We start from the raw sequence: 12,011 nt of genomic DNA, 5'->3' as shown, positions 1-12,011 counted from the left end.
CATGCGGCTCATTAAATCTGACAAACGAAAATGAGCCGTATCCAAAAAGGTAAATGGCAATGGCAACGCGTGCACTCGAGCGGAAAATAAAATTAATAAACGCACACACACACACACACACAGAGAAGAAGACAAAGACAAAGGCAACAAATTTACACCTGTCTCGAGTGTTCGACACGCGAGCACATACCGATAAAGCCAGATATATGGCGAGTATAATATCCAAAAGAATCGTGTGAAAAGTCAAATGGCACATGAAACCTGCACGCACCCAATTAAATACAAATAGCTGCACGGCGCGTGTAACACGTGGCGTATGCGTTATATACATATAGTACACCAAAACGCGTCGACAACGTCAAAGATTTTTTATGCTTAATTAATACATAATAAACCATTTCCATATATAGTACAATTACAATGCCAACTTGTCTGCGGCAACCGTTATGAAATCATTTCCCTTTTCCTTAGTGCTTTGCTACAAAAGTAAGTCTGATTAAATTTTGTGAAGATGCGACTGTGCGTGATATTGTCTCTCTTATTGTCATTTTCATTTCCATTTCCATTGGCAGTGACAACAAGTGGTCTTAACTGCAGAAGGTAAACCGACCGCTGCGAATGGAGAATGGACAGGACAGTAAATGTCCAAGTAAAGTTATTTACCTAATTAAAATTCATTAGCTGACGTTTCGCATTGCCATTGTTGTTGTTGCTGGCATTTCTGTCTGTCTGTCTGTCTCTGTTTGTCAACTCGGAAACTGTCTGCGGCAGTTCTTCCTTGTAGTTTGTTATCTTGTCTTCGCTCAGCTCTTCATTAACTCTCGCACAATTTTTGTGCTGTCCGTAATGCATTCAAGTGGCATTCAAACGATGTGGGCGGCACTTTCGGGTTGTTGTTGCCCCATCATTTTACTGAATTATGCAAGTGGCCCAGTTCATTGATATGTTGTAAATATCAACAGAAATGCAATACACGAACTATAGTTCAAGGAGAAACTTGGCTGGAAATGTAAATTAGTGTTGTGTAAGTTAGTTTGCTCATTTTTAATAAGAAAACTATTTCGTTCTATTTTGCGAACGATGAAGGATAACTTATTCACTTCGTTCGTTTTCCTGAATAGTTTTTCTGGTTTCTGATCAATCATATATGGTCGGAATTATGGAAGTGACCCAGTTCATTGATATGTTGTAAATATCAACAGAAATGCAATGCACAAAATATAGTACAAGAAGGAACTTGGCTGGAATTTTAAATTAGTGTTGTGTAAGTTAGTTTGCTCATTTTCAATAAGAAAACTATTTCGTTCTATTTTGCGAACGATGAAGGATAACTTATTCACTTCGTTCGTTTTCCTGAATAGTTTTTCTGGTTTCTGATCAATCATATATGGTCGGAATTATGGAAGTGACCCAGTTCATTGATATGTTGTCAACTGAAATGCAATGCATAAAATATAGTACAAGAAGAAACTTGGCTGAAATTGTAAATTAGTGTTGTGTAAACATTCATTTTCTGAATAAGTTCGTTTGCTCATTTTTAATAAGGGAACTAGTTCGCTTTATTTCGTGAACGATGTAGAATAACTTATTCAGTTCGTTCAGTCATCAGTCACTGTCGGAATAATGGAAGTGGTTCAGCTCATTGATATAAGAGCGCATACAAGAAGACACTTTACTGGAACTGTAAATTAGTGTTGCGTAAGCATTACATTTTTGAATAAGTTCGTTCGCTTTTGCTCCCAACGTTGTTCATTCCTCTATTTCATGAACAACTCCACAAAAAAGAACGATGAAGGTGAAACAATCGAAAATTGTATTGCAATTTAATAAAAAACACCGTGTCCTATACCTCCAATCAAATTTTGTTGAAGTATAATAAAATTACAAAAATGTTTTAATGATTTTAAATGTGCTCGAGAAATATAGTGATTATTTTTTCTTTAGGTTTTTAAATAGTTTAGAGTGAGGGCAGAAAAAGTAAGATAATTATTAATCCAATCAATTAAAAATCGCTCTAATTAAAAAAATAAAATATTTTTATGCAAATTGTTAAGTTTGAGGAAACAGAAAGTTGTCAAGCACTCTCGATTTTACTTGTTTCGTTTGTAATATCAGTAAATCGTTTCGAAACATGGTGAAGAGCAGAGATATTGATTTTTGCATGGGCTGTGACTTACTGTCAATCGGGACAATACTGCTGCATCGCACTGTAAAAGAGTACAGAGTACAGTAAGCAGTAACTACTGACAGCTGACCCTGAGCCTGGGTTTGAGCCTGTAATCGCTTTCCCAGGGCAATTACGAGCTGTGCCATTTTGCAGGCAATTTCCCACAGCACTTTTACTTCAGACGACACCAGCCAAATGACTTGCAATTTATTAGCTTAATTAAATTGTAGTCTCTGGTTTCGCGTTGCATTTTTATTGTAATTGCACTTTGCATTAAAATCGTTTTTCCACCGCTGTGCGACTTACAATTCTATCCCCTAGCAAACTTCTGGCAAAAGAAGGTAACAAGCGCCAGCAGAATATTAAAATATATGAGTTATGCCGCAGAGAAGGGAAGGCGTGGCTTAGGGTCTGGAGGCAAACTTTGGCCAGCTGTTTCGTGTTCAACTCTTCGTCCTGGCCTTAGACCATAAACTGGCTGCGCGGTCGTGCATGCAAGTAAATGACACTGTTAAATAAATAAATAGGCACTGGAGTGGAGAGGTCAGCCTGGGGCTGGGTTGGGGCTGGTGTTTAGATGTATGTTGCCACAGTTGAGTTTAGTTTTTACTAAGCAAGTCCAATGAAGTTTGTAATTACATATCAGGTTGCATGACGATTTCCAGCGATAAATGTTTAATATTGTGTTGCTCGACTCGATAATACATGCATTACTTATATGCTCCTGATAGGCATTTACTGCAAGGTTCTTTGGTAGAAAGTTTAAATTTGCTGAAATTCAATTTAAAGTTGTTCGAGCTTTTAACAGACTCAATTTTGTGTAGCTAACTCAATTTTCGTGCACATTGTGTGTGTACGTGTGTGTTTGTTGTTATTTATGTCAGCAGCATGGATTTGGTTTGAGTTAAATAAACACACGCACATTCTATGCATGGCATTCTATATTGTGGCACAACTGTAACAATGACAATACCCACAACAATAATAAAACTGCTGATTCCGCTGCTATTGATTGCATTCGTGGTCCGTGGTCCGTGGTCCGCTGAAGGTCGCTACAAAATGGCACGCACTGTGTTTGAGGTGTAACTGGTAAAGTGGCGAAGTGTGTGAGAGGCGCGAAAGAAGAATTCGAGCCATAAATAACAGCGGAGCATGGCAACAGTTTCACGGCCATAATTTCCATCGGAAAAGTGCCGACTCACATCGTGCAGAACACACTTCATTGGTTAAATGGTAATTACCTAAAGTATGACAAGTTGACTCATAAACAAATGTCTGTTCTGTGAGCAAGAAGTATTCATTTTGCCAGAAATGATAGTAAGCTCTTCTTAAATGTTAGTGTTGCTTTCGTATTTAAGCAAACGTGGTGTCAGCAAACCTTCGTGCCAAATCACTTGCCACAGATTTCAGCATAACCTTATGTTGCCCCCATAAGTGAATCTTAATGGCATCAACTTTTGCTGTCTATATTATATTTATTTCGCTTCAGGTTAATAGAGCGACAGCAACCCAAAAAACTCTTTAGGGAGCAATCACTGCAAAGGTGATGTTTATTTCATACCCGTTAGCCAAAGGGCAGAAGAGTATTATAACTTGGTGGCAACACTGAACTTATGTATTAGAAGAAATAACAAATATTCTTTGTGTGTTTCAGTATTTTTTTTGTATTTAGATGTATCATATTTGGTATTTTCCGAAGGATGTCTTGTTTTGTTTTGATTCGATAAGTGGGTAGCGGGTTTCTCACAGTCGAGCACACACGACTGTAGCTTTCAAGAAATAATTTATTTTAGACAGGTTTATTTTAGACAGGTTTATAGATCGATATACTAGATATAGTTTATGATATATCTCAGTATTTTTTTGTGTATTAATCTAACATATTTCATTGGTAATACTTTTATTGCATTGTTTACAAAATTGCTACCGGGTATTTCACAGTCAAGCACACTCGTCTGTAGCTTTCACGAAATAATTTTTATTCGAGTATATTGATATACTAAATATTGTTTTTGGTATATATCAGTATTTTTGGTATATTCATTTTACATATGTTATTGATAATACGACTTTTGCATTATTCTGAAATGGATATTGGGTATCTCACCCTCGCGCACACCCGCCTAAACTTTCTTATTTATCTCTCGTTTCAATTATTATTACTATTATAGTATTATTTACTAGTTTATATATTTATGAACGAAACAAACATAAAATATGAATGCTGTATTTAAATTAATTTGAGCACACAGTTTTGTTTAGCATAACTATCTATATTTTAATTTAAATTGACCCCATTTGGGTGATAATTCACTTTTATCAATTTCCATGGTAAATGATAACTGTTCCACTATGCATAGAGCAGTGGGACAATTAATAGAATTTATGTGGAGTAATTTGTATGGTTTCACTTAATCGTTCGGCATGGTCAGCTATAATTAAAGGAGGGGAGAGATAGACACTAAATGTACACATGAGCAAAAGTCAAATGTGTGCATAAATTACGTAAACTTGGCATTGTTAATTGGTCATAAGCATCGAGAAGCAAGAAGTTGTATAATTAAATTTATCTCAATGAGCATTTTGCGGTTTTGGTTTTCCCAATGCGGAAATAATTGTTCATGTATGTGCAAATATTTCCTAAGATAACTGCAATAAATTCAATATTTGAAATGCCATTTTTTAATCATAAATTGTATTTCCAAAAAATTATTATACGTTGGCAGTTGATTTATTATATGCATGATATCATGCGTGAAACAGTTGGAATAAATTTGAGTACTCGAATCGTGTTCCGATGGATAAAAACATGCAAATTGTGGACACAATCAATTTCAATTAAGCAGCAAGTTGAGCGCTTAATTCGACAGTCAACACTCGATCGATGTGCTGATTGACAGACTGTGTGTAAACTTTCGACAGCTGCTGGCATTTAAATGCGCATACGCTCCGTGTGCCAGCCAGTCTGCTAGCTCGCTAGCTATTCATTCAGCTAGTCAAACAGTCCTTCGGCGTAGAAATTTCGAAAGGCAAACAAAAGGCAAACTATTTGATATGCAATGCGTCGCGCTAGCAAAATTATGAAGATGACTGCGTGAGCCCAAAGCAAGGCTCGGCATATAACATACGAGTGTTTTGTAGGCTCTGTAGGCGTTCTGGGCCTCAGGGTCTCGTTGGTCACGTGCCATGGAAAAGAAATCCATTTGTTGACAATTTGATTACGTGTTGTGTTGCTAAGCTCTTGAAATTTGTTTGCCGAGAATTGTGCAGCAAAATGAAGATATCTTTCGCAAAGTTTTAATTCCAACAATCTGTTTTATTTGTCGAGAAGATTTTCATTTCGCTCAGTAATTATTTTGCTGGCACAGAAAATGAACTCGAAGAGCCTGGTTTATCATATTAAAATGTAACCTTTAGCAAACTTCAACAGCAATAGAATTTCGAAAAGCATTTCCCGCAAGCACAACATAACTTTTTACCCCACTTCCTTGGACGTCCATTACAGCATTTCCTGTCTATTTATAAACCCAAAATACAAATGGTTGCCCTTCGTTTGAAACACACATTCGTATGTACATACGTATACATGTATTTATTATTAAAACGCTGCACAAACCTCGCACGGAAAAAGTTTGCAACAAAATTAAAACTGCCCACAAGCAATGCGCGCCGAAGCAGAACAAAAGTTACCCAAAAATAATATTTCTAGAATTTATTTTCCTTTTTCTTGCTATATTTTTTTTTGCCCCAAAACTCGTGCAGCAACCAAACCAAACTATGTAGCTGAAAGAGCACTCAGAATTCTGGTGAAATAAAAATAATAAAAACTCAGTTATGAAACCTAGAAATGTCCGACTTGCAGATACTTTGTGCTAAGTTCATTCGAATGCAGTTGAAATAGTTAAGCAATTCCATTTCTGGTTTCTTACCAGCAGAGGGTATAAGAAACACTCTGTTGCTGGTTAATAAAGAATACAGCCAGATGCAAAGAGGAAAGTGGTTATGCTTATGGTTGCCATTGCTACAAGAGCAAGTGCCATTTGTTTTACCTACGAGTCCTTACTCTACGCCAGTGCTTGGGCTCCTGCAGTTGTCCTTTTGTTTGCTAGCGCGTTAAGGGGCAATTGAAACTGAAACTTATTATGCCGATGACGCCAGAACGGTCTAATAAAAACAAAGTGCAATGAGCTTGAAGTCGCAGTCGGAGCTGGGAGCTGGGAGCTGAGAGCTGTGAAAGGACATAGTTCGTGTAAGGTAACTGCAGGCCAGGCATGCCAAAATGCAATTTGCTGGCCAGGAATCATACTTCGTAATGTTCATGAAATTGCGCGAGAAAATTGCAATTGAAGCCTTTGGGCGGCGTTTTAACAACGTGCAGCGAGTCCCGGAAATTGCATCCTCCGCCATTTCGACAAATTGCAAAAAAAAAAAAAACTTTAGCGACATTTACAATTTCATCTCGTAATGAAAACAAATATCTAAAAGTAAGATAGCAGCGAAATTGAGGTGTTCAAGAATATACTATAAAAAAAATAAATTATATAAAAAATGCCACCTGTTGAGACTCATTTCCTTGGGGCGTCCATTACGCAATAAGCGATGGGGAAAAAATGAAAAATAAAACTAATTCAACGCTGACATGCGAAAATTTAATTTTCACATCGTATAAAACTTACGACACGTCACGCTTACGGTGAAAATCTTCTTCTACTTTTTGATATAGCTGTTTTTTGTTGCTTTTGTTATTCGCTTTTCATTCTGCTCTCAATGCCTTCGTCGTACAACAGTTTCCGTTGCCTTTTTGTTTTGAGGCCATTATAGGAAAGGCGCTTGTGCGTAAGCTCTTGCTTTAGTTGTTGTTCTTGTTGTTGTTGTGCTTCTTTATAATAGTTGTTGTTTTTTACTGTAGTTGGCATTATTGTTGCCCGACGGCTGAGCTTATATTTATTGTGGTAATTTATACTTAAACTTGCGCCACGTGCACAGGTTTCCATTACATTGTTTTATGTCAGTTGCTTATTTGTGGTTGCCATACAATATAGTATTTTATATGTATGTGTTTGGGTTTGGGGGAAAGTCTATTGTATTATGGGGTTTATATTTACACGTAATCATTCAACTGCCAGTTTAAATTAACAAAGTGACATTTCCAAATGAGTTAAAAGCAGAGCATTCGTGACCTTTTGACTACGCTCATTAAATCAAACTTGAAGCATAACATTAAGTGTCATTAGGAAGTTCTTAAAGCAATGTAGGAAATGTTAAGTAGGAGAAAATTAGTAACTAACGACACAAAAAGAAGGAAATACTTGAAGGAGAGGAAATATTATAAAATTGCCAACATTTTTCATCATATTACATGGCATGAAATGTACGCTAATCCGTCTTTGTCTTTATGCTAATGCAAATTATCTACATGCGAGATTGGCCACGCAAAACTCGACTTAGGAGTAGTTAAAAAAAAACCAAATACTGAATTAGAGGGTCCGTGTTTAGTGAGGAACTAATTCCCAATCCTGTGCTTAGTTAGCTGCTACATCTCATTTCCATTTCCATTTGTTCGTGCTCTCGCCACAGTTGTGGCTTGACCAGGCACTCAATTAAGCAAGAACACAGAATTAAATTAACTCGACGCTGTTATGCCCCAAAGAGTCATAACAAAGTGCTGTTCCTGTTCCAGTGTGGTAAGCAAAAATTGAGATCTAAACAAACGTGGCGCAGGCGGAAAAGAACTGAGAACTTAACTGGTCTCAAGTGTCGTTTTGTGACGCTTGCAACAACAATGGAAATGAAAGAACAACAGCTCATCAATAGACCGAGACAACTAGCTCATCAAACCAAGCAAAAAACAAAAGAAACAAGCTGCAAAGCATTTATAGTGAGGGATCGAATAACAAATGCCTCTTACAGTTGCCAAAGAAATTATAAAATTAACTCGAGTACTTAAATTGAAATTACAGAAAATATTATTCGTATACTTAATAAACTACATTATTCGAAACTCTATTATATAAATGGAAAAAATAATAGAAAATAAAAAAATATGGGTCGAATATGTAATAAACTAGTTTTTACCTCAATTGAAATCAAATATTTGGAATATTATCTGTACTTGAATTTATAATTTCATTCTACTATTTTAGACTTGAGTTCTAATATTATATTAAATGAAAGCTAGCAGACTGTAAATTTTACAGTAATAATAATAATAAAGGAATACAATACAATGTATTGTATGGTTAGTGGTAATACACTATTCCTTTTAATTAACAGTGTCAATTATGCTGAAACCTAACAGACTGTAAAGCGTACTTAATGCACTATTTATGTTACTTAACACTACCAATACTAGCGAGACTTAACAGACTGTTACACACTGCAATACTTGTGGTTATTAACACCGCTAATTTTTAGCAATAAATTGATATCTTAAAGATGAATTTGATTCATAGTTAAATCGATACTCAAAAATGAATTCGATTCACCGTCAATGTTCTCTAAATGAACAGCTAGAAGAATACATAAACGATTAAATTGAAATAAGGACAATAATAATTTCGAGAAAAATTAGAGAAGCTATTGAAGTTTATATTGCGACGTAGCAAGACTTCATGTTCTGGTAATAACATGTTCATAGTATACCCCTTGTAGTGTTTAGTTGTAGGGTATGTGAAAACAAGCACAAGCCACTTGCCACACATAAAGAGACTACACAGCTTCATCACCAGCATCGCATCAACATCATTATCAGCCCCGAACATAGATAGAGCTTCCATTTTGACGACTTTAAAATGCGCAAAGTGGGAAGAGCTTTACGCTGCCACCAACTAATTTCCGCACAACGCCACAAAGAGTGGTAGACATTAAGTGACAGCCACTCAAATTTTCAGCTGTACGAAGTGGAAACTAATCTCACTGCTATTTGTATTTACCCATACAAATAGACGTACAAGCTACAAGCTACAGACTAGAAGCGACCTACTCTTGGTTTTATATAGGAAAGTCAACACAACGCTGAGTTGGCCAACTGCAATTTGTGCGTCACTCAACATGTTTGCAGACTGTTTATCACTGACAGCAACATTTTGTGTAAATATTTGAGAGGATGCTAGTGCAAAAATTGAGAATTCAATTAATAATCGCATTGCAATTCGGATTCTGGCATTCTATTTAATTCACAGCCAGACATTTGATTTGATTTGGTTTAATAACTAATAAAAGTGTCAAACGAGAGATGTCATCAGACATTGTATAATCCCTCCCAGCTCATACATAATTTGGGTTTAATAAGAACTTGACGGACTCTCTGCAGATTTGAATATGCTCTTAAATTGATTTCATGTACACAATTTCAACGTACATTCTATTTGCATTTCATGTTTGTGGAATTAAATATTAAAATCAATTAAAGGCCTTAAGCTATTCCAGCTGCTGTTTCAACTGCTCCCGACTGTCTGCCTCTGTTTACCCGTCAACAAATTTTTTGAATGAAGCCCCGTGGGCAATTTCAGTTAACAGGTTTGTTTGCCACATAATGAGAAAGTGCAGCTTGCAGCTGTAATTAAATTTTAAGTACTACGGCAAACAACAAATATAATATGCTGGCTGAGTTTCTCAGCTTTGACAGCTTCCGAGCGATAGAATCACAGAATTAAACGGACCCAACATTTAAATTGTATGTATTCAAATCGGACTAATCATCGAGAGTTGATTATGTAATTCCCATCGGTTAAGTAATTGGAAATGTTGAATAATTTATATTGTAGCTCTATCTCAAAATGGATGAGTAATTTATTCAGTTTGGTCAGTTTCATTCAAGTATTTCAAATCGGGGAAGAGGCCTATTTTCACTACATTAAAAGATTTAAAGTATAGCGTGAAAGACTGTTGTAGATATGCGGTACATTCATTTAACAGGAAGGCTTATGTAACTGTACGTATACAGTCTTGTATGTTATATCCCAGAGAATAGCCCTGTTGGTATGTACATATGTTATATAACCTATTATGTTATGTCACTGTTAAAACTTTGATAGTAAATATTTTCAAAAATAGTTTATTTCTCACGTCGCAATTTCAGGAAATCTGTGAATAGCATTGAATTGAATCTTGGACTGATTCACATCCTCTACATTTTTTTTCGTATGTGGCGACTTCTTTTCCCGAAAGAAGCTCAAATTTCTGGTTTTCGCCAACAATTGCAATATTTAAATGCGACTGATTTTCACCGGGAATCTCCCAATTAATGGCACGAATAGCATCACATATGATATCCTCCTTCGTGCTAGTGAGAAAACACTCCAGGTTACTCTCCAAATAATTGCGAACTGTTTGAGAACGACCTCCAATCACCATAGCTTTGCAGTTGAAGTACTCGCCAGAGGGCATCACCTGGTAAATGTGGCTACCCCCCTCATCATACCCGGCAAATAGTATTCCTACTTCAAAGGGTTGACAACTTATCCGTTGGCTATTTCGAAACATTGTGTTTCCTAATTCCGCGACTAATCGGTTTACGGGATATGGTTTCCCAAAGTAGTATTTATATTTTTTACATTCGACTTTAAGATATTCGTCGATTAAATGAGCATCAGTTTTTCTGCCAGTAATCGCTATGCCAACATGGGAATCTATTGCCACAATCTTGGTCTCCGTTTTATCCATCAGTGACGTTGATGTTGAAAATACCGTCAAAACCGCAAACTCCTTACACTTTAGGCCCACGACTTCAGAGCCTTTATTGACGGAATTTGTTGCGCGCTGCACTGGCAATAGAAAGCCTCTAGGATCAAATAAAATAGGATAGAGAGTTTGCTTCTCACACATCTTCAGAAGATGTGAACTGGCCACAAAAATTAAACGCAAAATAGTGATTATGGTTACGAAGTAAAATAACAAGCCTACATAGATGATTTTTTTGTAAGACACTTGTGTTCTTATATTCACTAGCATATAAGGGTATTATATAACTGTGTACAACGAAAATGAATATAACAGTCAGAAGGAGCCATCGTATGTCGCTCTGTATTTGTACCTTTATCTCGAAGATTATTAAAGATAAAATTCTTTCGCCCATGCAAATCAAAAAAATTAAAAAATATTCTAAAAATTTGATGGAGAATAATACTTAAAAGGCATTCAACAAAAAATCTGATATGACAAAAAAGGGATTCAGCTGTCAGGCATTTATGGCTTTGATTGCCAATCTCGAATACTTATTTTGTGTTCAATGGTATATTTCGAATGTCGTAGTATATCAAAGATGGATTAAAGAGAAGAACGAAAATACTGTATCCATATTTCGGTATAATATTGCTAATTTTCCTTCAAAAACAAAACTGCTACAAAAGCAATTTAAAGTCTCTTCAAGTATTTGCTCAGCATCGCAACCACAAATTCCATAAATACATTTCAATTAAAGAAACATTCTTAATGCTTTAGTTTCTACTGAAAATTGCCAAAAATCTCATACTCCTTCCACTCACAGAGTCATAAATCAGCAACTAAGCGGAGCTATAACCATAACCATGCTCGTTCATTCATTCCCCACTTTGGCTTTGGCTCTATGATATCTGAATTGTAGTTGTCATTGTGCTCGTATTTGTTGTTTGTGGCCGTAATAATTTTCAGTTGCTAAAGTCAAACTAGCGCAAAAAATAATAAACAAAATATGTTAGCTTGGCAGTGTGGTGCCGAGTTTCCTAGCTTAGGGTGCCAAGTTTATGGACATAGTGGCATGCAATGAATGTACTACACATACGACTGTGAATTTGAGTTCGAGCTCGAGAATGAATGTGAGTGTGAGTGTGAGTAAAAGTGCCCAATTTGTAGCTATCGCTTCGAG

General features: G+C 36.2%; 2 protein-coding genes across 4 annotated transcripts in view; both read right to left on the bottom strand.

The window, feature by feature from the left end:
• The window catches only part of LOC117567939 (uncharacterized), a 52,045-nt gene that overhangs the window by 16,691 nt on the left and 23,343 nt on the right, over nt 1-12,011 (bottom strand). The window lies entirely within an intron of this gene.
• LOC127565544 (proteasome subunit alpha type-1-like) lies at nt 10,212-11,081 on the bottom strand. The gene has a single exon (XM_052004496.1). The coding sequence runs from the start codon at nt 10,991-10,993 to the stop codon at nt 10,244-10,246; it is 750 nt and encodes a 249-aa protein (XP_051860456.1). The 5' UTR covers nt 10,994-11,081; the 3' UTR covers nt 10,212-10,243.

Source organism: Drosophila albomicans, chromosome 3 (assembly GCF_009650485.2).
Source record: "Drosophila albomicans strain 15112-1751.03 chromosome 3, ASM965048v2, whole genome shotgun sequence".
Classification (NCBI taxonomy): Eukaryota; Metazoa; Arthropoda; class Insecta; order Diptera; family Drosophilidae; genus Drosophila; species Drosophila albomicans.
The sequence above is the reverse complement of the archived record's forward strand: the minus strand, read 5'-3'. Positions and strand labels throughout refer to the sequence as shown.

Bases quoted from the DNA above. Each gene is read 5' to 3' on its own strand.
- LOC127565544 (XM_052004496.1), bottom strand. From the start codon at position 10,993: ATGTGTGAGAAGCAAACTCTCTATCCTATTTTATTTGATCCTAGAGGC.